We start from the raw sequence: 23,624 nt of genomic DNA on the forward strand, positions 1-23,624 counted from the left end.
AACATTTATCACTCACTCAATTGCAATCATTTATTGATTTAGTTTTGCTCTTGAAAAAGGAACCTTGACATTCATTTTGTTTGAGCACTACAACACGAGGGGGAAAAAAACGTTTTAATGGGTTAAGTGATGCACCTCTATTATAAAGATGCTCATTAAAGTAATGACCATACCTGGCTGCGTAAGTCTAGACATAAGTATCACATCACAGATACAATGAGCTCTGAGCTCATTGTATCTATCACTGGGTCAGGGGCTCAAAAGCTAGGTTTGCACTTGCAGGTCAGTCAGCAACAGTTACTTCCTTCTTGCCAGCGTGTGCTGGTGGGGTGGGGGTTTTAGAAGGCCAATACCCGAGGCTGGATAGGCAGTGGCAGCTAAATTTGGGAAAGCGGTGATCAGGTTCCCTCTGTGCACATGATACCGCCCTAGTTACTAGAGCTGTGTGTCCCTTCTCAGTCACACTGTCACTCTCAAAGAGCCCACACTCACTCTCACATTCAGATCAGTGCTTAGTCACAAGTTCTATTTTTTTAACTTTTATTTATTTTTCTTAATATCAGGCCAGACAGAATTATCTCCCCCCAAAACAAGAATCTGTGTACTGTGGAACTTCTTTCTTTGGACTGGACTCAACCTGTGGTTTTGGTTCTGTGGATCTTCTGTACCCTCTAGAACCCCTCTTCCCTCCTGTGTTTCTTGACCTCGCCTGGGAAACTCACTCGGCGGCGAGAGGAACAGAGTGTCTCGCTGACCCGCCATGTTTCTGGTACTGGTGGTGACGCCGGAACTGAGGGGGTTCCTGGCCAGGGCAAGAGGTGGAGCTGTGCGCCTCATCCAGGTCCTGATCGAAGACGGTGAGTGGCTCGGGTCTAATTTGATCATGACTCAGGCCTAGAATGGTGGGGCTGGTGGCAGTTTTTATTGATAGATTGAATACTTTATTACCAGTTTGCAAAAGGTGCAGTTATACAATAATGCTAAAAGGCATAACACAAAAAGGCTTGTTTCCTGTATTCAATTTATCAAGACATAATAAAGACATACTGTGTAGGGCATAGGAATGGGCACTACAAGATCATTTTGTAGATCTTATGCTTTCTGGTAAAAACATTTTCTTTGGTGGGATACCAATTTCATCCATTTGGAAGAGATAACAAATAGTGTCCTCATTTCTTTATTTTTGTTTCAAAGAACATTTATTTCCTGTTCACTAAAGAGCTGGAGAGATGGGGAGACCCCTGTTACTGAGCAAATACTCAGGGATGCACCGACATATCGGTCAATATCGGTATTGGCAAATTAAGCTGACATTAACTGATTTTGACATTGGCCGATATTTATCTGTTGTTGATACATTTTGCGCTGGCTATGTTGGTGTTCGTTATCTGCAGCCTACCAAGCTGTAGATTCTGAACAGTTATTTCTTATAATGAAGATTTATTTGTTTCCCTGGCACAAAAGGGGAAAATAATGACACCAAAAACGAAATGAGCAAATATCGGTATCAGTATCAGCTATCGTCTAAATTGTTATTTTAAACTTTGGTATCGGCCAAGAATGTCCACATTGGTGCATCTCTACTCTATAGCAATGATTACAATGGGAATATAGAGCTATTTAACATTTTGACTAGCTATTCTGGCTCCAAAACTATGGAATGCACTTCCCATCGCAGTCAGAACTGCAGCCTCACTCCCAATCTTCCGCCGTAGTCTGAAAACCCACCTCTTCAGACTCCACCATGGCCCGTAGCACTTGCCCTAGCCTAGCCCCTTAGATAGCACATTATGTAGACTTAGATAGTATTTTAAACAGACTTATAGCTTGTTACGTAGACAGCTCTAGAATTGCACTTTATGTAGTCATAGCACTTTATAGTACACATGTATAATATATTATATAGTATAGTATGTATAGTTTACATAGATACTCCACTGTTACGTTCTTAGTTTACGCATGATTCATGATAACTACTTTTTATATATGTGATGTATGCCATGCTTTTTGTTATTGCTTAATGTAAGTCGCTCTGGATTAAGAGCGTCTGCTAAAATGCCTAAATTATTCTAACATATAAATATCCCTTACACACCATTTAATGTATCCTTTCAGGTCCATTTTGTACTCAGATAAATTAACTCTCAGGATTTGAATGTGTATTAAACATCATCACGTAGCAATGCTTCCATGTATGAGTGAAGTACAACTGATCAAAAACACAACAAGTTTCACAATCTGCTGGTCAGCTGCCGTCTCTTAAGTTGTTATGACTGCATGCCCAACATTCATTCAGTTGCCAGCCCAGAACGTTTGTTTGCGCAACATTGTGGTCACTGGACCAAGTTGTTGAGTCTTAACTTTCCCATATCCCAATCACAGAGATATATAGACTGAAATAGGATTAATAAACAGCTCTAGGATGCAACAACCCCATGTGGCAGCTGTTGTTGAGCAGTGTGACAACAAGTCTCACATGGGCCCTGTGCCAGCTGGGTCGTCTAAATAAATTGGAAACTGAGGTACAAGGGCGGTTTCTAGACATTTGTCTAGCGATGTCATAGCTTGCATCACACCTTTCAAACTGGCATCCCTATTTTGGGAATGTCATTACAGGCAGAACGTTTTGGGGGGGAAAGCCAAAATAGCAGATCTACAAGTTGACAACATGCTGCAAGCATGTACTGTATATTGGCTACCGGTATTTTTGAAAATCTTTGACAAGGGATTAAGTGGTTAATATAATTTGGGTAAATTGTTTTGAATATTTTTAACAGGATTTTACTTTGATATTGTGAAAGGTGGACCTTTTTGTGTGGTCTCTGTGATATTTCAAAATATGTCTTCTTGTCTTTAATATCTGTGTTGAGGTTATTTATGGTTAGGTCTACACAGAGCCATAGAGTATAGACAGAGTTACGCAAACTCCGTTCACTTCATGGGGCCAGTCCAATGGCGGCTCTTCTACATAGACTTCTATTGGTTTGTCCCTAATTGAAGGCTCCACATAGGAACTACCGGAAGTTTAGATGGCTCTGGGTCTACAGTACAAAGGCAGACTTGCTTGTACCGTTGAGTGTAGCATCAGACTGTCACAAAGGAGATGGTAACTGGTCTGTCGTACACCCTTACTGAAGTAGGCTACTCGGGACTGTCTAGGCTATTTTCTTTTTTGGACATGGTGACATGGTGTGTCGCTGTCCAGCAACACACATTTTCATCATGCCAGTGTTAGTAAAAGAAACAAGATCATTCTGTCCTATTTCATCACTGCTCGTGACTTGCTGGCGTTGGTACGCCACACTGGAACGCTTGCACAATCGTACCTGATTGATGATGATGACATGAAGTTTAAATCTCAGGGATAATAGATACAACTCTGTATGTCTATCTAGCAGCCTATGGTTTATGTGTATAATATTTGCAAAGTGAAGAGCGGGAGAGACAGAGAATGCCCGATGGAAAGTATGTGTCCGTGCAGAGAGATGGAATGTGTCGGGGCTCAGAATAGCTACTGCTCCCGAGAGTGTCAGGAAATCCCCCTGCACCCCACAAGGGCATCAGGCGCAGGATTCTGTGAATGTTTGTGTGGAGGTTAACCAACGTCATATTAAGTGATAGGGCCAGTGATCAAACCGTTTAATACTGTTGCTAACTTTCACTATTCCTTTTTTATTTCTTTGTTGTTCTATATATACAGTATGTTTCTTCTTATTAATTTCACTCTTAAGTAGGCTACCCACGATGGAACAATAAAGAAACATTGAATGTTATATTTCTCTGTGTTCAGAAGAATCAAGAAGAGTGTAGTGTAACTCACCCATACAGGTTACAATCAGAGTAATGCTGATGGGATGTTTATATGGAGGCTAATAGCAATGATAATGAAGCCCAGTCAGTGGGTCACCAGTGCTGAGAGAAAATCAAGCGCTTCCAGTGACAGCACTTTAATCTGTCAATCTTAGCTTAACCCATGAATAACTTTAGACCATAGTTGACCTTTGCATTCCAAAGAGCTACAGATCTGACCTGTTAAATTCTTAATTGAAGTGTCGAGACTGATCCAGGCTAAGCGCCGCCACTAAATACGAGAGGAAGTGAAAGATGAGACAGGCGACGGTTGAATGAGGTGAAGAACAAGGAATGAGGGATGATGTCATTGAGATTTTATTTTTTAACAATGCAACAGGGCAAAACTATACTTGGTGTGCTTGTGTAGACAAGTCTACACTGTGTGTGTGTGTGTGTGTGTGTGCGCGCGTGCGTGCGTGCGTGCGGGCGGGCGTGCGTGCGTGTGCGTGTTTGTGTGTGTGTTTATCAAAGATATGAGATGACACAGCAATCTAGATTTAGAAGATTAATTATGTTCTCGGTTTTGAGAACATAGATGAAACATGTCCTGCGTAATATTAGTGACAATGTGACATCATCTACTGGTTAAATCATCAAACTCAGTAATATCATTTCTTTACTTGCTGAGTTTCTTTTCCTCTGGAAAATGTTAAATGATCAACTACTATAGTCCCCCTGACCTCATTTGCTGTTGTCACTGGATGTGTAGCCTCGGAAACCCAGACGTTTTATTTCCTGGAAGAAAGAAAATAAACTGGATGTGTTGTGACTGTGAGTTTCTTTCAAAAAGCGGCAGTGAGGAAATCTTAAACTATAGACAGAGTAATGGCTCTATAATAATGGCTTTATAAGTGTACCCTGCTACAATATGTTTTCAGCTGAGCATCCCCTTCACCACCACACATTTTGTGTGTCTCTTCTTAGGCCTTTCTTTTTGGTCCACATATGTATTTTATTCAATTTGTCTTAGGTTTGACTTTAATATACGGTACAAAACTAACTCAGGCAAGATCAAAACATGATTCAGCAAGCTAGCGTATATTGGCAATTGGTCGTACTGAAAATAATACATTGTATATACTTTCAATAACAAATTACAAGCTTGTTGATCTTCTATTTCCTGCGAATGTTTCACCCATAATATGGATGCTGGGGTTCACGTGGGTATAAGGTATGTGATGAGTATAAGTATATTATGAGTATAAGGTATGTGATGAGTATAAGTATATTATGAGTATAAGGTATGTGATGAGTGCTGCTCTGCATTACGTGGGTATAAGGTATGTGATGAGTGCTGCTCTGCATTACGTGGGTATAAGGTATGTGATGAGTGCTGCTCTGCATTACGTGGGTATAAGGTATGTGATGAGTGCTGCTCTGCATTACGTGGGTATAAGGTATGTGATGAGTGCTGCTCTGCATTACGTGGGTATAAGGTATGTGATGAGTGCTGCTCTGCATTACGTGGGTATAAGGTATGTGATGAGTGCTGCTCTGCATTACGTGGGTATAAGGTATGTGATGAGTGCTGCTCTGCATTACGTGGGTATAAGGTATGTGATGAGTGCTGCTCTGCATTTCAGAGCAGCTGGTGCTGGGTGCCTCCAGAGAGCCAGAGAGGAGCTGGGAGGAGGACTATGACCGCTTCCTGCTTCCCCTCCTGGACGACCAGGAGCCCTGCTATGTCTTCTACCGCCTCGACTCCCAGAATTCACTGGGCTACGAGTGGATCTTCATGTCATGGTCTCCTGACCAGTCTCCAGTACGTACTGTACACATGGCGTGATTGTCTCCACCAGGCCGAAGGCATGGGGAGAGAGTATGTTTTGTGTGTGTCTGTCCGTCCGTCTGTGTACAGCTAATCTCCGGCAAAGTTAACCCGGTTGATGCCAAACTTTGCACACACACTCCCTGGATGCCAACGATGAACCTCTGCCCCAAATGATCCAGAACGGCCTATTATAGCGCCACCAGGAGGTCGACTTTTGAAAAACACATTTTTAGTGTGTTCCACTGGATTAGTCTTTTGTTTGACGCACTACTCCTCCCACAGTTTTGGCAGCACGCACTTGAGCCATATCTCAAATTGACCGGCTTCATCGGGAAGGATGAGCTTGTATTGTTTTAAGAGAAATGTTGTATAGTTTAATTGATATTAATTTATTAGTGAATTAAATTTCCCCATTGACATGAATGGGAAAATGCGATTTTTCGCATTTTCTCACATTCAAGTATTTTTTCCTCAGAGACTGTAATCACTATAGTTACAAAACTTGGAGGGTAGGTTCATAATAATTACTAAAATTAATCAACGCTATAACAGCCCACTTTACGTTTTGGCTTATAACTCTTGAACCGTAGGTCGTAAAATCAAAATATTTTCCCCTGGCTTTCTTGGGTCATGACGCATCTCACCATATAGGCCACGCCCATTTGCGTCATGATAGATTTTCCGCCATTTAGAATTTTCTCCAAAACACACTTTTTGCTTCTCCTCCTACAGATTTTGCCCAAATCTCACAAGAATTGGTATACATGATCTCTGGACTGTTCCGATGAAAACACCACAGGCGGAATTTTGATAGTGCGTATCGTTCGGCCGTAATCGGCTTCCGAAGTTAGTGGGAGGGGCCTATTTTACAAAGAATGCCACAAATCACGAACCAAACGTCCAATCAACTCCAAATTTGAATCAAATGTTGCGGGTGGTTTAATCAACCAAAAGCCAAAAGCAATTCCATTTTCATCCATAGGGGGCGCCACAAATTGTAACCGTTTGTCGCAAAAAACATGATTTTTGGGGGCATAAATCCCCTCGAATTACTTACACATGATCACAGGGGTGACGCGACATTGTAATTGGCTGGCAATATTAGTGGGAGGGGCCTATGTAAGAGACTGCGGCAACCACACTTTGCACTTTTTCAAAATTGCAACCTTTCCAGTTTATATTCATATTTGAATAGAAAAGAGAGGTCGCACACAATGCATCGCATCGCGACGCATTGTGAGCTTGTAGATCAGCTATTTTCAAATGGTCGAAATGTATATAGGGTTGAAGTGGTTACAGTAATGTATGTTTTTCTAATCAAAATGTAAATCTCCAAATTAACTAGTAACTAAAGTTTTCAAATAATTGTAGTGGAGTAAAAGTACAAATGTTGGCTCTGAGATGTAGTGGAGTAGATGTAAATGTATTGGAAATTGGAATACAGTCAAGTAAAGTACAAATACCTCAAAATTGTACTTAAGTACAGTATTTGAGTAAATGTACTTAGTTACTTTCCACCACTGGGTTAACGGCAGGAGGATGAGTTAACAAAACGTCAACAAAGAGAGAAGTATATGACCAAGCTGTCCGTCTGATGACAAAAAAGATTACGAAAGAAAGGAGAGAGAAGTATGACTAAGACACAGAAGTGGTCAATGTTATCCTCAACTTCATATTGACATCTGTTGTCCAGATCATATCTCACACCAGGGCTGCAGGGCTGAATCATTCAGGCCGCGGTAGTCAAGTCATACACCCAGCCAGGCCACCCTATCCCTATACCCACACGCATGTACGTTTGGATTACAACAGAGCCACAGAGTATAGACAGAGTTGCGACATTGAGGGGGCAGAAAACAGCCCGGTCACGTGGTTCATGTACTCGCGCGAGCCCTCGACTACAATAGATTCTGTAAACTTCCGGTGTCCCTATTCACCAATAGAAGTCTATGTAGAAGAGGACTGGCCCCATGAAGTGAACGGAGTTGTCGTAACTCTGTCTATACTCTATGGGCTCTGGATTACAAGTAGGGCTGCACGATATGGACAAAATTTCATATCTCTGTATTTATGCCAAATATTGCGATATCGATACGATATACGATATTACCGTTACAATTTCATATTCTGCATTTTAAGTGTTGCAACACTTATACATACACGTGTGGGGATTGAAAAACCATAAAACCTGGGTGATCTATTGTATGCTATCAAATTGTATGTTTATTCACGCAGCATAGTACTGTACAGTATATGAATGATACATTCTCTGGCTGATTTTAGTTTCTACCCTTCTAAGGACTAGCTGAGACCCCAACTTTGAGAACCAATGGTGTAGTGACGGGCGGGAACCCCTTTTGGTGTTTTAAGAATTATGTTATACTTTAGCTATTGAAAAATATCAGATCTACAAGCTCATAGCGCGGCACCGAGTGCCGCGCTATGAGCTTGTAGGTCTGCTATTTTTGAAAAATTGAGAAAATGTGGTGCAAATCTTTGAATATATATTCTGTCAGAGCGATCGTTTTTAACTCAATCTTTGCTTCATGGGGGATCCCTGGAACAACATATTTTCAGATGGGGGTCGGCGGCCAATTACATATATTTTTGGGGTCCTTGACATGAAAAACTTTAAGAACGACTGACATAGAAACATAGGCTTTTCAGAAAACTGTCAGGATTTAGAAGACATTTGCAGAAACGTCTTCAGGTCTAAATGGGTTAAGAGCGTACTGGACCGCATCTCCATGATATGATCTACTGCACCACGGATATGTCAACATGAAGTCGAAATGAGTCATAGTTCTCTGTTTTTGTATCTTTTTGTCATCAGTTTCCTCCTTTAAGTGAAAGAAAAGTAGTGTCAAAATATCTTTTGTATATTCGGTTTCAAAACAGGCCGTATGCGGGTACACTATAGTAGCTTTTCGTGCTGGGGCCCTTTACTTTAGAATCATATGAAAGACTGACTGATCAGCTGGTTATGTTCTTTCACCACTTTATTATTTGTATATATAACAATACATAACATTATATGAGAGCCGCTATAATTAAGATTTCCAGGGTGAATGCCTCTGACTTATTTGGCCTAATTTTCTACAGTGCCACCCTGCTCTTTGGGCCCTGCAGGGCTTGTGCCCAGAATTTCCCATTCAGGAATCCAGCTCTGACGCATCCCCAAAGCTAGTTAGTGCAACGAGACTATTGTAATTGTAACACTTTATTATTATTATTAGTGTGGTTGCCTATGGGCAACCATACTATTGTTCCCCTTACCTTTTCTTTTCATTCATTAGTGTGGTTGCCAGACTATTGTAATTGTAACACTTTATTTTTACTGGAGTAAGACTTTTTTTAAAACGCTACTCCTCCCACAGTTTTGACTGTACGCACTTGAGCCATATGTCAAATCGACGACTTCATCGGGAATGGTGTGCTTGCTCATTGCTAAGAGAAATGTTGTATAGTTTAATTGATATTAATTAATTAGTGAATTCATTTTCCCCATTCACTTAACATGGGAAGATCTAAAAGTCCAACTTAAGTATTTTTGAGTTGGACTATGTAAGCGACTGCGGCAACCACACTTTGCAATTTTTTTAAATTGCGACCTTTCTAGTTTTATATTACTCCTCCAGATTCTGTCCAAAAATCCCGCAAATAGTTACACACTATGGGCTCCATTTTGTTCGAGCATTCTAAATACAATATTTGGGGATTTAGCGGTGGGGAAGGGGTGTTCCCCCACTAAAGTTGGTATTTTGGTTACCTGTCTAAATCCCTAAAACACCTCCGTTACCCGTTACATTATGCATAGGTGTGGTTTGGGGCGTTACAATAATTAAACCAATCACTGTGCCACATGCCATTGCCTTTAAGAGATCCCTTATCCTGCTCGTTATACCCAGTGCTATTGCTTCATAGCGTTACGGTCTCCCATGGAAGAGTGATGTGTTGCTGGCCTTGAAGTCTCACTTGTGCTGCAATCGCCCCCCACTTTTTCTAGTTACACTCTCATTCACAGCTCACATTCAAGCTAAATTGCTGTGTAGATACACAGTAGGCCTATGCATTATGTTGTGGCTGTCGGCTATAAACCAAAGCCGTTACTTTTCTTGAAAGGAAAGAAGAAAACCTCTTGCTCCAATGCATCCAATGTAATTCTCATTTGGTCACAAGCTCTTGTTAATACGAGTCTTCATTGGTTAAATATTTATAAAACCCACAGACAGACTTAACCACCTTTACATGGATGGTTTAACATTGCCACAGGCCCTAGCCTAGGCACAAACATGCCACAGATCTACAAGCTCAAAACGCGTCGCGCTGCGACACGTTTTGAGCTTGTAGATCGGCTATTTTTTCCTATATTCGAATTGAAATCTTGAATTATTTTTTTCTATTTTTGAATTGGAATCCTGAAAATTAACATTTGTATGTAATTTCAAATGCCTTTAATTATACTTGTGTTGAGCAATGAGCTACTAATTTAGACTGAAGTAATTAAAGCAGGTCATGTTTGCATGTTGTGGAATTGTAACAGCTGAAACCAATATTATATCAGTATTCTGACATTAACCTGAGGGCCACATTAAGTGAAGGTGGGGGCCGCATGTGGCCCCCGGGCCGCCAGTTGCCCACCCCTGCTGTAACTGTACAATAAACGATGCCCCTATGTTTGTTGCAGGTGAGACAAAAGATGCTGTATGCTGCTACCCGGGCCACAGTGAAGAAAGAGTTTGGAGGTGGCCATGTGAAGGACGAGCTGTTCGGAACGGCCGAGGTCAGACATCAATTATAACCAGAATAGATGTTTACTGCACGTGTTTACGGCAACACTTTTCTTTTTTAATATTTTCAAAAGTAATGACAATAGCCTATCTACAAGCTTACAGTGCGTACCCTTGCAGCATGTTGTGAGCTTGTATATAGGCTATTTTCCCTATTTGTCTTACGTTGAAGTATATAGGACTTTCAACCGTATCTTCTTTATATAATTGGCAATTACTTATGCTCATAAGATGGCACCATTTCATTTTTCTCACTCTGTTTCTCAGAGGTGAGCTGTGGTCATTTCAGAAACGTTCCAATTTACAATTTAGGCATTTAGCAGACGCTCTTAATCCAGAGCGACTTACATTAGGCAGGAACAAAAGTATGGGAATACATCACATCTATAAAATGCATTTATCAAGAAACATGCGTAAGCTAAGAACCTAACTAGAACATATCTATATAATTACACTATACATATTAACTATACATATACTATACTATGCTATACATATGTAGGCTACTATGATGTGCTATGACTATATACAATGCAATTATTGTGCTGTCTACATGACATGCTATAAGTCTGTTTCAAATGCTATCTAAGTCTAAAAAGTGCTATCTAAGGGGGGGGGGGTTCCCATCGATGATGTGCAACAACATCATCTGGTAGACAGGTTTCTCAACTGTCCACAGCCAACCTCTGAGACACAGAGCAAGTAGACATAAAGGTAACATTTTATTACATCATCTGGTAGACAGGTTTCTCAACTGTCCATAGCCAACCTCTGAGACACAGAGCAAGTAGACATAAAGGTAACATCTTATTACATCATCTGGTAGACAGGTTTCTCAACTGTCCACAGCCAACCTCTGAGACACAGAGCAAGTAGACATAAAGGTAACATCTTATTACATCATCTGGTAGACAGGTTTCTCAACTGTCCACAGCCAACCTCTGAGACACAGAGCAAGTAGACATAAAGGTAACATCTTATTACATCATCTGGTAGACAGGTTTCTCAACTGTCCACAGCCAACCTCTGAGACACAGAGCAAGTAGACATAAAGGTAACATCTTATTACATCATCTGGTAGACAGGTTTCTCAACTGTCCACAGCCAACCTCTGAGACACAGAGCAAGTAGACATAAAGGTAACATCTTATTAGAATGGGGCAAAGGGAAAGTGTAAAATCTGTTTTCAACTACTCCCAGCTGATGGCTGCTCAGATGGTTCTAATGAGCCCCCGGGGGAGCAGTTAGGACTTAGGAGTTAAAGGTATATTCAGTGATTTCACTTAATTCAAATATCACTTATTTTTTTGTTTTGTTGTGATAATCCTCCCTACTATAGAGTGTGCTGACCATATAAGGAGTTCCTCCCTGTCCCAAGTTAACACCTGGGGGTCAAAAAACCTTAGGTGGCCCAGCCTTCATCCAATCAGGATAGAGAGTGGCCTTCCGGCCAATCATGATCGAGCGGGGGCGGGCTATGGTGTGCGTGCTGTTGACCTGTTGCGTGTCCCCCCACTGTAGTGCGTACATGTGCACATCTTGTTACCGGGGCGGACCGGGAGGTTTTCCAAATCACCCAAATCACTGAATGCTCCTTTAACCATCTTGCTCATGGACACCTCAACACATAGCTGAGACCAAGAATTTAACCTGGGACCTTCGGTTTCCCATCCAGCCTCTCTACCCATTCACCCCTTAATGAGCACTAGTGACGACCAATTACACGAAAATAAGATTGAAAATGTTCAACTTTTCCCTTCAAGCTCAATTACATATAGTGACTATTAAGTTACAGCATGAGCGCTCTTGCATTTTATATCTATGACTTTATGAAGAGCAGTGGTTCTTGAAGTGGGGTCTGCGGACCCCCAGGGGCCCTTGAGGGAGTTCCAGATGGTCTCCCCAGAAAAAAACATTGTAGCATCAGTTTAACCATTTCATTTATTGTACATCGGCTATTTGGAAATAGCCGATCCACAAACTCACAACACGTCATGATGCGATGTGCTGTGAGCTTCTAGATCTGCTATTTTCCAAAAAGGTAAATCAAACTACTGGTGTAGAGGATGCGCTTTGTGTCCAAGTATCCGTGGTGGAAAAAGTACTCGCATATTTTAAAAAGTATCAATACTGCAATGTAGAAATACTGTTACAAGTGAAAGTCCCGAATTCAAAATCTGCTTGAGTAAAAGTACAAAAGTATTGGCATCAAAATGTACTTAAAAGAACAAATGTAAAAGTGCTCATTATGCAGAATGTCCCGTTTAGTCAATAGCTTGTAGATCGGCTATTTTCAAATAATCAAAATGAAGTGGTTAATGTACAGTATGTTTAGAATTAATAATCAAAATCTACAAAGTAACTATGGTTACTAAAGTTTTCAAATAAATGTTGTGGAGTAAAAGTGCAATATTTGGATCCAAGCTGTAGTGGAGTAGAAGTATCGGTAAAAGTATTGCACCTCAAGATGTTACTTGAGTAAATGTACTTTCCACCACTTGCCAAGCATCCCCCTGACAGCCTCTTGTTTGGACTGTCACCACTAGGAGGACATCTGTCTTGTGGGCTACCAGCGTCATGTGTCGTCCTGCTCTGCTCCCGCCCCGCTCACGTTAGCCGAGCAGGAGCTCCAGCGCATCAAGATCACAGAGGTCAGAGGTCAACCTGTCAGTGTTGTTGTCGTTGTCCTCATTGTCCTTCAGCAAATGCTGTGCGTACCTGAGTATTTGAATCAACCACCCGTGTCAGATGTTTAGGCAATTGACTATATATTTGTTTTTTTTACTGCTGCTTTTCCAGGCCAGAGTAAAGCAGGTGAGTCAATTGTTGTCAATAAAGGTGGTTGAAGTGATATTTTTGAGTGGTGCAACCACTCCAAGGAACAGCAATGTCCGTGTTAACCTATGTGACTGTGTGTTATGTTAACCTATGTGACTGTGTGGCTATGTGTGTGGCTATGTGACTATGAGTACCAGTAGGGGCAAAAGTGGCGTTGTTGTGCCAGAAACAGAGAGAGAGAGATAGTGTTGCACTGTTGCCTAGTGCTAATTACAGAGAGAGAGAGAGAGAGAGAGAGAGGCAGGGGGAGAGGGGAGAGGGGAGTTGCACCACTCAGTTCACACAGGTGTGATTTTTTTGTTAAAATGTTAAAGCTCTATCCATTGGTTCCCAACCTTTGTATACTGAAGTACCACCTCAGAAAACATGTGGCTCGATCTCCAAGTACCACCATAATAACTGATGTTAAAATACAGGAGCGTAGACCTGCCCTTTTTGTTCCATTCCTAAGCCAATAATGCTGCTGCTCTGACAAAACTCTGTGTCTAATCACTAATATAATCAGCACAACTGCATGATATTTCTAATGTGATTAATCCGTTCTCAAATCTTCTATTAACGGCTAGGCTCACTGTGCTGTCATTTCAGCACGGCTGGAGAGCTTATTTCAATAAGTCATAATAACTAATAAGTCATAATAACTAATAAGTCATAATAACTACTACCTGTAGTAATATAAATATTTGATTCCACTTTTGTCTTTTTTCCCCTTTTTTGGGGCGACTCCTCTGAGTACCACCAGAGGGGGGCTATTTTGAGCTCTGCACCAATAGCATATTTCCGAATAATCATCGAGGAGCACCCCACCTCACCTCCCCAAAACAATATATATTTTGTTATTATACAAGTTATATACGTTTTTGTATTCATATTTAACATAGAGAATCTTAAGGTAGTTTTTATGTGATTAATTCACATTAATTAAAAACAAATACTAAACTCCACAGAACACAAATATAATTATTTTCAAAGATGAGGTAAATGTATCACTGCCTATGAACGAGAACACCAAATTAATAGTGAAATGTTCACAACACATTTAAGATTGTTTAATTCATCACACACCCCATGTGTACTGTATAACAGATTTATTCTTGGTTGCACGCTGATCTCGTACATGGAAAATAGCAGATATACAAGCTTTGAACATGTTGCGCTGCAACGTATTGTGAGCTTGTAGATCTGCTATTTCTGGTGTGTGACACCATGCGCAACACCGTGCACAATGAAGTCAGTATTTAACAGTCAGAATATTACATTTTCAACTTTTATCCCCCCTCTACCTATTAGTTCAAAATGTACCACTGGTACTAGTACCACTGGTGGTAGTACCAGTGGTACTAGTACCACTGGTACTAGTACCACTGGTGGTAGTACCACTGGTACTACCACTGGTACTACCACCAGTGGTACCAGTGAGGTTGGGAACCTCTGGATACCGATAGTGACGGTGTTTGTTCAGTAACATGGATGGGTCTCTGTGTGTGTGTGTGTGTGGCTTGCATATTTGTATTATTGTATACAAAATGTACAGGTTCACTGTTAATAATTTAAAAAAAAAACACTTTCAGTGTTAAACACTTTTTGTCCTTCCTCAGTTGCCTGAATTGACTTGAACCAAGCATGTATCTCTATGTGCACACTGCCCTCTACAGGTGAAGACAGAGATCAGCGTTGAAAGTAAGCATCAGACTCTTCAGGGGCTTGCATTTCCGCTTCAGGAAACAGCCAGAAGAGCCTTACAGCAACTCGCTCAAAAGCGCATCAACTACGTTCAGTTGGTGAGTAACATTGCCCTGGCCACGGACCCCCATAACTGGAGTTATAATGAGGGTCTGCAGACTAATACACACAAAACTGGGTTTCTTGAAGTTAAAAAGTTTGAGAACCACTGATCTACATGATATATTTGTGACATTCTTCCATTTATTACATTTTGTTTCAGAGGTTGGACACTGAAAAAGAGACGATCGAGCTGGTCCACTCCAACCCTACAGAAACCCGTGACTTGCCCCGCAGAGTTCCTACAGACACACCCAGATACCACTTCTTCCTCTACAAACACTCCCACGAGGGGGATTACTTGGAGTCTGTTGGTGCGTCCTCAGTCCCCGTCTGTGTTTCGCTGTCACTGTCCTCGCAAAACACCTCTCACTTCCACTACAATACTGCTCTGTTTCTCACCCATTGGTTCACAGCTCGACTACCAGTGGTCCATGGTATAATTACAGGTGGTCCATGCAGAGGCGTATCTACAATAAGGCGAGGGCAGGCGTCCGCCTGTCCAAATCCATTTCTGGCCTGGCCAAAATCCATACAATGAGAAAAAAGAGGACAAAAACAAGACATGAGAACTATTAGTGGACAGCTGATTGGCCGTCGCGGTAGAGCGCGACCCTCAATCACCCATTGGAATGTAAATGCAAGCCTTTCAGCCTTTGTATCGTACTCGTCTGGCAGGTATATCTCTTTGAAAACCTTTAGTGCTACGATTGTGCGAGACGACAATTAACACATCTTGCCTGTCCAAAATATAATTCTTGCCTGCCCAAAATGTAATTCCTGGAAACGCCACTGGGTCCATGGGAAAACGTTTCAGCCTGTATGTATGTGGCTGTATGCAGCCTACAAACATCAGTTATCCAATTCTCTCCCAACTTGCTACACAAATAGCTCATGGTTCTGGCTATAGGCAACCATCCACTTTTCCACCTTCACGTGTCTCCACGTCTCGTCACAAACAAAACACATTTCCCGCCCGAACCTCTAGTATATTTTCTCCTCACTGGCAGGTGAGTCATTGGACACAACAGCAGTGACAACACAGCAATGTGTGGGGAGTAACTAATATGAAGTACCTCAAATTTAAGACACATTTTGAGCTAATAGGTAGAGGGGGGATAAAATTTAATATTCTGACTGTTAAATACTGACTTCATTGTGCACGGTGTTGCACATGGTGTCACGCACCAGAAATAGCAGATCTACAAGCTCACAATGCGTTGCAGCGCAACATGTTCAAAGCTTGTATATCTGCTATTTTCCATGTACGAGATCAGCGTGCAACCAAGAATAAATCTGTTATACAGTACACATGGGGTGTGTGATGAACAATCTGAAATGTGTTGTGAACATTTCACTATTAATTTGGTGTTCTCGTTCATAGGCAGTGATACATTTACCTCATCTTGGAAAATAATTATATTTGTGTTCTGTGGAGTTTAGTATTTGTTTTTAATTCATGTGAATTAATCACACAAAAACGACCTTAAGATTCTCAATGTTAAATATGAATACAAAAACGTATATAACTTGTATAATACATTAAATATATATTGTTTTGGGGAGGTGAGGTGGGGTGCTCCTCGATGATTATTCGGAAATATGCTAGTGGTGCAGAGCTCAAAATAGCTTGCAAACCACTGCCATACTGTACCACACATTGAGAATGTAGTTGGTCATGGCCAACTGTCCTCAACATTACTTCAAATTACTGAGAGGCGTTTGAGGACATAACCTCTCATCTGACAGCATGCTATTACCAGGTATGCATAACTCACAGGCAGCTATGAGCGCATGGCTTTGCAATGATGTCTTTCTTTCTGTCCCATCTCTGTGTTTAGTGTTCATCTACTCCATGCCAGGGTACAGCTGTAGCATAAAAGAGAGGATGCTCTACTCCACCTGCAAGAGTCGATTGCTGGAAGAAGTGGAGAAAGATTACAATTTGGAGGTTGCTAAAAAGGTAAAATAGATACATAAATGGATGCATCAACAGTGGGAGGTTCTCAGAATGCAAAATAGACGGTGGGAAACAACATAATGAACAAAAAGAAAAATACGTATATTTGCTATAGTTGCGATCGCAGCCAGTAGTGTTAGCACAACTGTAGCAAATGCATTTCTTGTCTTATTCCCACTTTCTGGTATTCCCAATTTCTATTTAGATTGACTGATACAAACTCTAAATGATCCACTGAAGGTTTCATTCGTGCATATTCAATAAACCTCTAATATGTTTGTATAAGGAGGCCTGTTGGATTTGTGAGTCAAGGCCGGGGACTGGGGTCAGGGGTGCATGAATGAACCTCCCCTCTTCTGCGTGCCAATGGAGAATCTGCATGTTTACTCTCAGTCCTTTATGTCCGTATCCGTATACAGTTGGAGATTGACAACGGAGATGAGCTAACAGAAGAATTCCTGTATGACGAGGTCCATCCCAAGCAACATGCCCACATACAGGCCTTCGCTAAGCCCCGCGGACCAGCGGGAAAAAGGGGACACAAGCGGCTTATCAAGGCGACGGGGGAGTCCAGACAGGACAGCTAGAGCTGGCCAAAGCCTTCTTCTCCTCATCATGTCCACAGATTGTTCTATAATCCCATGATGTTACCGTACAAACTGTTGCCTTTTATTAAGCGAAAGGCACATGCAGTAGATGGATTTCTTGTGTCATTTTTACGTTGACTATCCTTCACTGGTCGTTCAGCAAATGTGTTTTAGGAACCGTTGCAGGTATACTACAGTAAGATTCAGGGTTGTTTTATTTTTATTTTAATATGTTAAACAAGCAATAAGGCAATTCAAACGTAGTAAAGGAAGAAACAAAAATATTCGGTGTTGGAGACTGGTAGAAATGAGTCTGAATGCCCCATCAATGTGAAGTTAATGTTTTTGGCTCTTCTATACCTTTATACTCTATACTATTTTGAGTTGCTATATTTGCTGTTTACAATATAGTCATCTACTTTAACACGATTAATAATACAATTGTTTAATTCTCGTGTGTTGTTCCTCCAGTTAAAGTTTTCTATCAAACTTGTTTATAAAAACAAATCAAAAATTCCAAAGTAATTCCAAATAAAATCCTAATTTATACTCTGAGTTCCTTATCAGTTCATAACTATAGTACCAGCAAGACGCCCTGAGGGCGGGAAGCGCCCTCGCCCTCATCCGCCTGGGTGACGGCAGACTGCTGGGCGCTGGAGCGCTGGCACTTTGGCATGGGGGGGTCAGATCAACATATAGAATGAATTCTGTACTGGCCATATATGGAGCGTGTCTTAAGTTTGATGAGGGCAGATCAACATATCAGAACATGTCAGAACAGGTCAGCTCCATATATGGAGATCTGAGGGTGGCAGCGGGGAGCAGTGTCTTGAGTGTACAGGGTTTGATGAGGGCCCAGGTAGGGCCTTAATTTTCGGGCCTGTTGAGAACTCTTGTTTTCGCCGGCTGCCAGGCACAGCTGCACTAATAACTTTGGGGCGGACCCGTCTAGAGTTTGAATTGACAGGGTTAGTCAAAAGGGTGTCATCGAAGAGGAAGGACGGATGGCGAAGAATCAACATATAGAATGTCAGAACAGGTCAGCTCCATATATATAGATCTAAGGGTTTGAGGTCAGATGTAGAGTTTCTGGCCGATATTGATGACATCAGGGATCTGCATATATGGTCACTCCCATACAATATATGGGGTTAATATTGATTGATATTGATGATCAGGGATCTCCATCCCTGATGATGTCACAAGGCATGACCATATATGGCGCGGGGTGATGGCCGGACGGACTGACGGGAAATGCACATTTTCACAGTAAATGATGTCGCAATTATTGCCGCTACCTTATTATTAACATGTACTAGATGCAGCAAAACATTGTATTGGCCTGTTCAATGGGGAAGTGTAAAGTGCCATTTGCCATTTCAGCTCTGGGGCTGGTGGAGCAGTCCACATATCGTAGCCTGGATGAAGGTGTAGTGAGAATGCACCTGTAGAACGGTACAATCCTTCCACTTGCAACCTCCACGTCCTCTGTAGACCTTCATCTGCCTTCATCTTTTCAAAATCTGCCAACCAAACAAGAGACAAGTGTGTGGAGTCACAGGACTCAGGAGCATTGTTGCTTGTGGAATTATATATTTATAAAGTGTGTGAAGTGATGTTGTTCTTGTGCACATTGGCACTTGGCCAGAGTTGCATTCTCCACAATGTTAACCAGGATCACCTGCTGAAATGAAAGACTCTTAACGGCATGTGGGTGGTGGTTTGAATAGGATGGAAAAATTAGTCCAACTTATTTTTGAGCAGCACTAGCCCCCTCCTATGCACAGCTTTGTGTGTTTGTACCACGGAACGTGATGATGATGATTATAAGAGCGGCCCTTACTTCACACAAGTGTGATTTTTTTTTTATCAATTGTTTTTTTTATTCATCACAAAAACAATACAATTGTGTAGTCTACGACACCTACTTCTTCAAAGCGAGCTTATAGGCAGTTCCTCCATGTATCCACCTTCCCAGCATCTTTATCAGTCCGAGGCAGACTGGCATTGACTTCTCCCGGGTACTGCAAATGCGACAATTGTGTGACAGCCTGACAGGCCTATAGGCGAGGCGACGCAACACATGCAAGCAGGCCGTCCGTGTCCAGCTTGCGTAAAATAGATGCATAGATGGAATAGAATAGAGGAATTCATTTGTGTCCGGGTAGCTCAGTCAGTAGAGCTCTCGCCTTTGGAGCACGAGGTCATCCGTTCGGTCCTGGACACCGCCAACTCAGTGTGTAAGTCAGTGGTTCCCAAACTTTTTCATGTCAAGGACCCCCAAATTGACACTCATTAGCCCGCGGACCCCCATTAGAAAATATACGCCAGGGACCCCTCCATAAGAGAAGATTTTTACGTCTCTAGCAGTGATTCTCAACCATTTTAATTTCAAGGACCCCCAGTTTGACATGCATTAGTCTACCTACCCCCATTTAATGGCATTTCTATCTCTGGGACCCCAATTTATATTGTAAAATCAATGTTAATTTAACTCTGAGGGTGTACAAATGGAACCAAATGGACCCGTTAGGGTCCATCTGGTTCCATTTGTACACTCTCTGAGTTACAAACCCATAAGGGTCCATTTGGTTCCAAACTATCATTTAGTTGGGGTCCCCCCTGGAACTCCCTCAGGGACCCCTGGGGGTCCCCGGACCCCACTTTGGGAACCACTGGTATAATTAACACGGTGCAGCAAGTTGTGAGGTAAGTATACTGGGAGCTGATGGTAGGTGTGGCGCGCTGCACCTCAGCAATCCATCTCCCAGGGGTCTGTGTGGCGCTGCACCTCAGCAATCCATCTCCCAGGGGTCTATAGGTGTGGCGCTGCACCTCAGCAATCCATCTCCCAGGGGTCTATAGGTGTGGCGCTGCACCTCAGCAATCCATCTCCCAGGGGTCTAGGTGTGGTGCTGCACCCCAGCAATCCATCTCCCAGCGGTCTGGGTGTGGCGCTGCACCTCAGCAATCCATCTCCCAGGGGTGTGGGTGTGGCGCTGCACCTCAGCAATCCATCTCCCAGGGGTCTGGGTGTGGCGCTGCACCTCAGCAATCAATCTCCCAGGGGTCTGGGTGTGGCGCTGCACCTCAGCAATCCATCTCCCAGGGGTCTGGGTGTGGTGCTGCACCTCAGCAATCCATCTCCCAGGGGTCTGGGTGTGGCGCTGCACCCCAGCAATCCATCTCCCAGGGGTCTAGGTGTGGCGCGCTGCACCCCAGCAATCCATCTCCCAGGGGTCTGGGTGTGGCGCGCTGCACCCCAGCAATCCATCTCCCAGGGGTCTGGGTGTGGCGCGCTGCACCCCAGCAATCCATCTCCCAGGGGTCTGGGTGTGGCGCGCTGCACCCCAGCAATCCATCTCCCAGGGGTCTGGGTGTGGCGCTGCACCTCAGCAATCCATCTCCCAGGGGTCTGGGTGTGGTGCTGCACCTCAGCAATCCATCTCCCAGGGGTCTGGGTGTGGTGCTGCACCTCAGCAATCCATCTCCCAGGGGTCTGGGTGTGGCGCTGCACCTCAGCAATCCATCTCCCAGGGGTCTGGGTGTGGCGCTGCACCTCAGCCATCCATCTCCCAGGGGTCTGGGTGTGGCGCTGCACCTCAGCAATCCATCTCCCAGGGGTCTGGGTGTGGCGCTGCACCTCAGCCATCCATCTCCCAGGGGTCTGGGTGTGGTGCTGCACCTCAGCAATCCATCTCCCAGGGGTCTGGGTGTGGTGCTGCACCTCAGCAATCCATCTCCCAGGGGTCTGGGTGTGGCGCTGCACCACAGCAATCCATCTCCCAGGGGTCTGGGTGTGGCGCTGCACCCCAGCAATCCATCTCCCAGGGGTCTGGGTGTGGCGCTGCACCCCAGCAATCCATCTCCCAGGGGTCTGGGTGTGGCGCACTGCACCCCAGCAATCCATCTCCCAGGGGTCTGGGTGTGGCGCTGCACCTCAGCAATCCATCTCCCAGGGGTCTGGGTGTGGCGCTGCACCTCAGCCATCCATCTCCCAGGGGTCTGGGTGTGGCGCTGCACCTCAGCAATCCATCTCCCAGGGGTCTGGGTGTGGTGCTGCACCTCAGCAATCCATCTCCCAGGGGTCTGGGTGTGGCGCTGCACCTCAGCAATCCATCTCCCAGGGGTCTGGGTGTGGCGCGCTGCACCTCAGCAATCCATCTCCCAGGGGTCTGGGTGTGGCGCGCTGCACCTCAGCAATCCATCTCCCAGGGGTCCGGCGCATTGTAACACAACAGGGATATAGACTCCCACGTTCTCGGCCGATACCGACAATAAGCCTCTTCGATCTACTTACTTATGGATAAACGCAATACGTGGTGGGGGTCAGACAGCACAAATTAGAAGTGGGCAAACCATGTAATGAACAAAATAAAGCAATGCTTCTATCACGCTAGCAGTGAGAAATCTAATCTAGTGGTTGTGTATTGTTAGCACAACTGTCACAATGCATTTTTTTGTGGATTCTCAACTTCTATTTAGATTGGATACAACATCTAAACGTTATGTCTGTAATTTATTACAGCTTACATGATCCACTAAAGGTTTAATTTGTGTATAACCTCTAATGGATAGTATGTATGGATAATGTATAGCCATACAGGATCCTGGTGAATCATGACCATAAAACCTTTTGATTCTGTGAAAAACAATATTGAATATTTAATTATATGATATAATACATTTAATAAATACCCTTTGTTTAACGGTTTTCTTTTTTTCCCCACAGAATCAAAGGTTTTATGGTCATGATTCACCAGGATACTGAATGGCTTGATTCTAGGCTTAAAATAATTTAATTTAATCTCTATGGTGTTACAAAACCCAATTGTCTAGGGGTACAAGGCAATGCAACATATGGAGGAGACACGGAAACCAAGGTCTAATGCAAGTATTTATTCATAATGTAAGGTTGAATAAATAGTATAATAAACTAGAAAAAGTGCCCTTCCGGGCACAGGTCTCCACCAGGAGGATAGGAGTGTGTGTGATGTTTGGCAAAATGTTTAGGAGGATGTTTTTTTTTATTTGTTTTTGCAACAATTTTCTTCATTTTGTTGAGGAAATGCAGAGCCAGATCACTCATAGCATCTCTAAGGATAGAATTCTGGATGAGCAGGACATGTGCAGCATTTTGTACAAAACGGGCCACTCCTGAAAACTTTGGAAGGCAATCTTAGCCAATCAGTGTACAATCTGAGAAATCCAACAGACTCGTCTTGATCACATGACTACAGAGATCATGTGTACCGTTTGCCATTTCTTCATACGCCTTTGATGGCAATTGGATGATTTGAGGCATTTTGTTCCAAAAATGTGTTTTGCAAAAATCAACCTGTTGGTGGCGCTATAACAGGCCAATGTGAAAAGGGTGGGATATATTCCTCAGCCTAGTAAGAAAATGTGTGAAAGATTTCACGTAAATTGCATGCTGCGTTCATGATTTGAGGCTTTTGTTGAAAACGGGGCAATCTTGCAAACTGTGAAAGCCAATTATAACCAATTAGGATGGAATATGAAATATGGGACAGATCCAACTTGAGCACATGACCATAGAGATACTGTGTAACGATTAAAGGAGTAATATCAAAAAATGTGTTTTACAAAAGTCGGCCTCCTGGTGGCGCTATAAAAGGCAGATGCGGAAAATGCAGGTCAAAGGTTTGTCCTCGGCCTCTGGGGAGTGTGCATGCAACGTTTCACGCAGATCGGTGCAGTTTTAGGTAACAAATGTGAAAAGCTGCCTCATGGTGGCGCTATAACAGGCCGTTCTGGAAAATGTGGGGCAGAGGTTCATCGTTGGCATCCAGGGAGTGTGTGTGCAAAGTTTGGCATCGACCGGGTTAACGGTGCCGGAGATTAGCTGTTCACAGACGGACGGAAGGACGGAAGGAAGGACGGACGGAAGGACGGACACACGGACGGAGTGCAAAACATACTCTCTCCCCATGCCCTCGGCCTGGTGGAGACAATAATCAGTACAATAAATGGCTCTTAACTATAAAAGAAAAGACAACTAGAAAAAGTGCCCTTCTGGGCAC

At 43.0% G+C, this 23,624-nt stretch overlaps 1 protein-coding gene across 2 annotated transcripts; it reads left to right on the forward strand.

The window, feature by feature from the left end:
* Positions 1-477: 477 nt before the first annotated feature.
* On the forward strand, positions 478-18,129 carry twf2 (twinfilin actin binding protein 2). Of its 2 annotated transcripts, XM_079509515.1 has the most exons (9): positions 478-857; positions 5,436-5,614; positions 10,311-10,406; positions 12,960-13,064; positions 13,213-13,227; positions 14,907-15,032; positions 15,197-15,347; positions 16,875-16,996; positions 17,413-18,129. In XM_079509515.1, the coding sequence occupies exons 1-9, from the start codon at positions 761-763 to the stop codon at positions 17,578-17,580; spliced, it is 1,059 nt and encodes a 352-aa protein (XP_079365641.1). In that variant the 5' UTR covers positions 478-760; the 3' UTR covers positions 17,581-18,129. The 2 variants fall into 2 exon arrangements, with proteins under 2 accessions (XP_079365641.1, XP_079365642.1); XM_079509516.1 differs by lacking the exon at positions 13,213-13,227.
* The last annotated feature ends 5,495 nt before the right edge of the window (positions 18,130-23,624 follow it).

This window comes from Electrona antarctica (genome assembly GCF_951216825.1).
Source record: "Electrona antarctica genome assembly, chromosome: 9".
NCBI classification, from domain to species: Eukaryota; Metazoa; Chordata; class Actinopteri; order Myctophiformes; family Myctophidae; genus Electrona; species Electrona antarctica.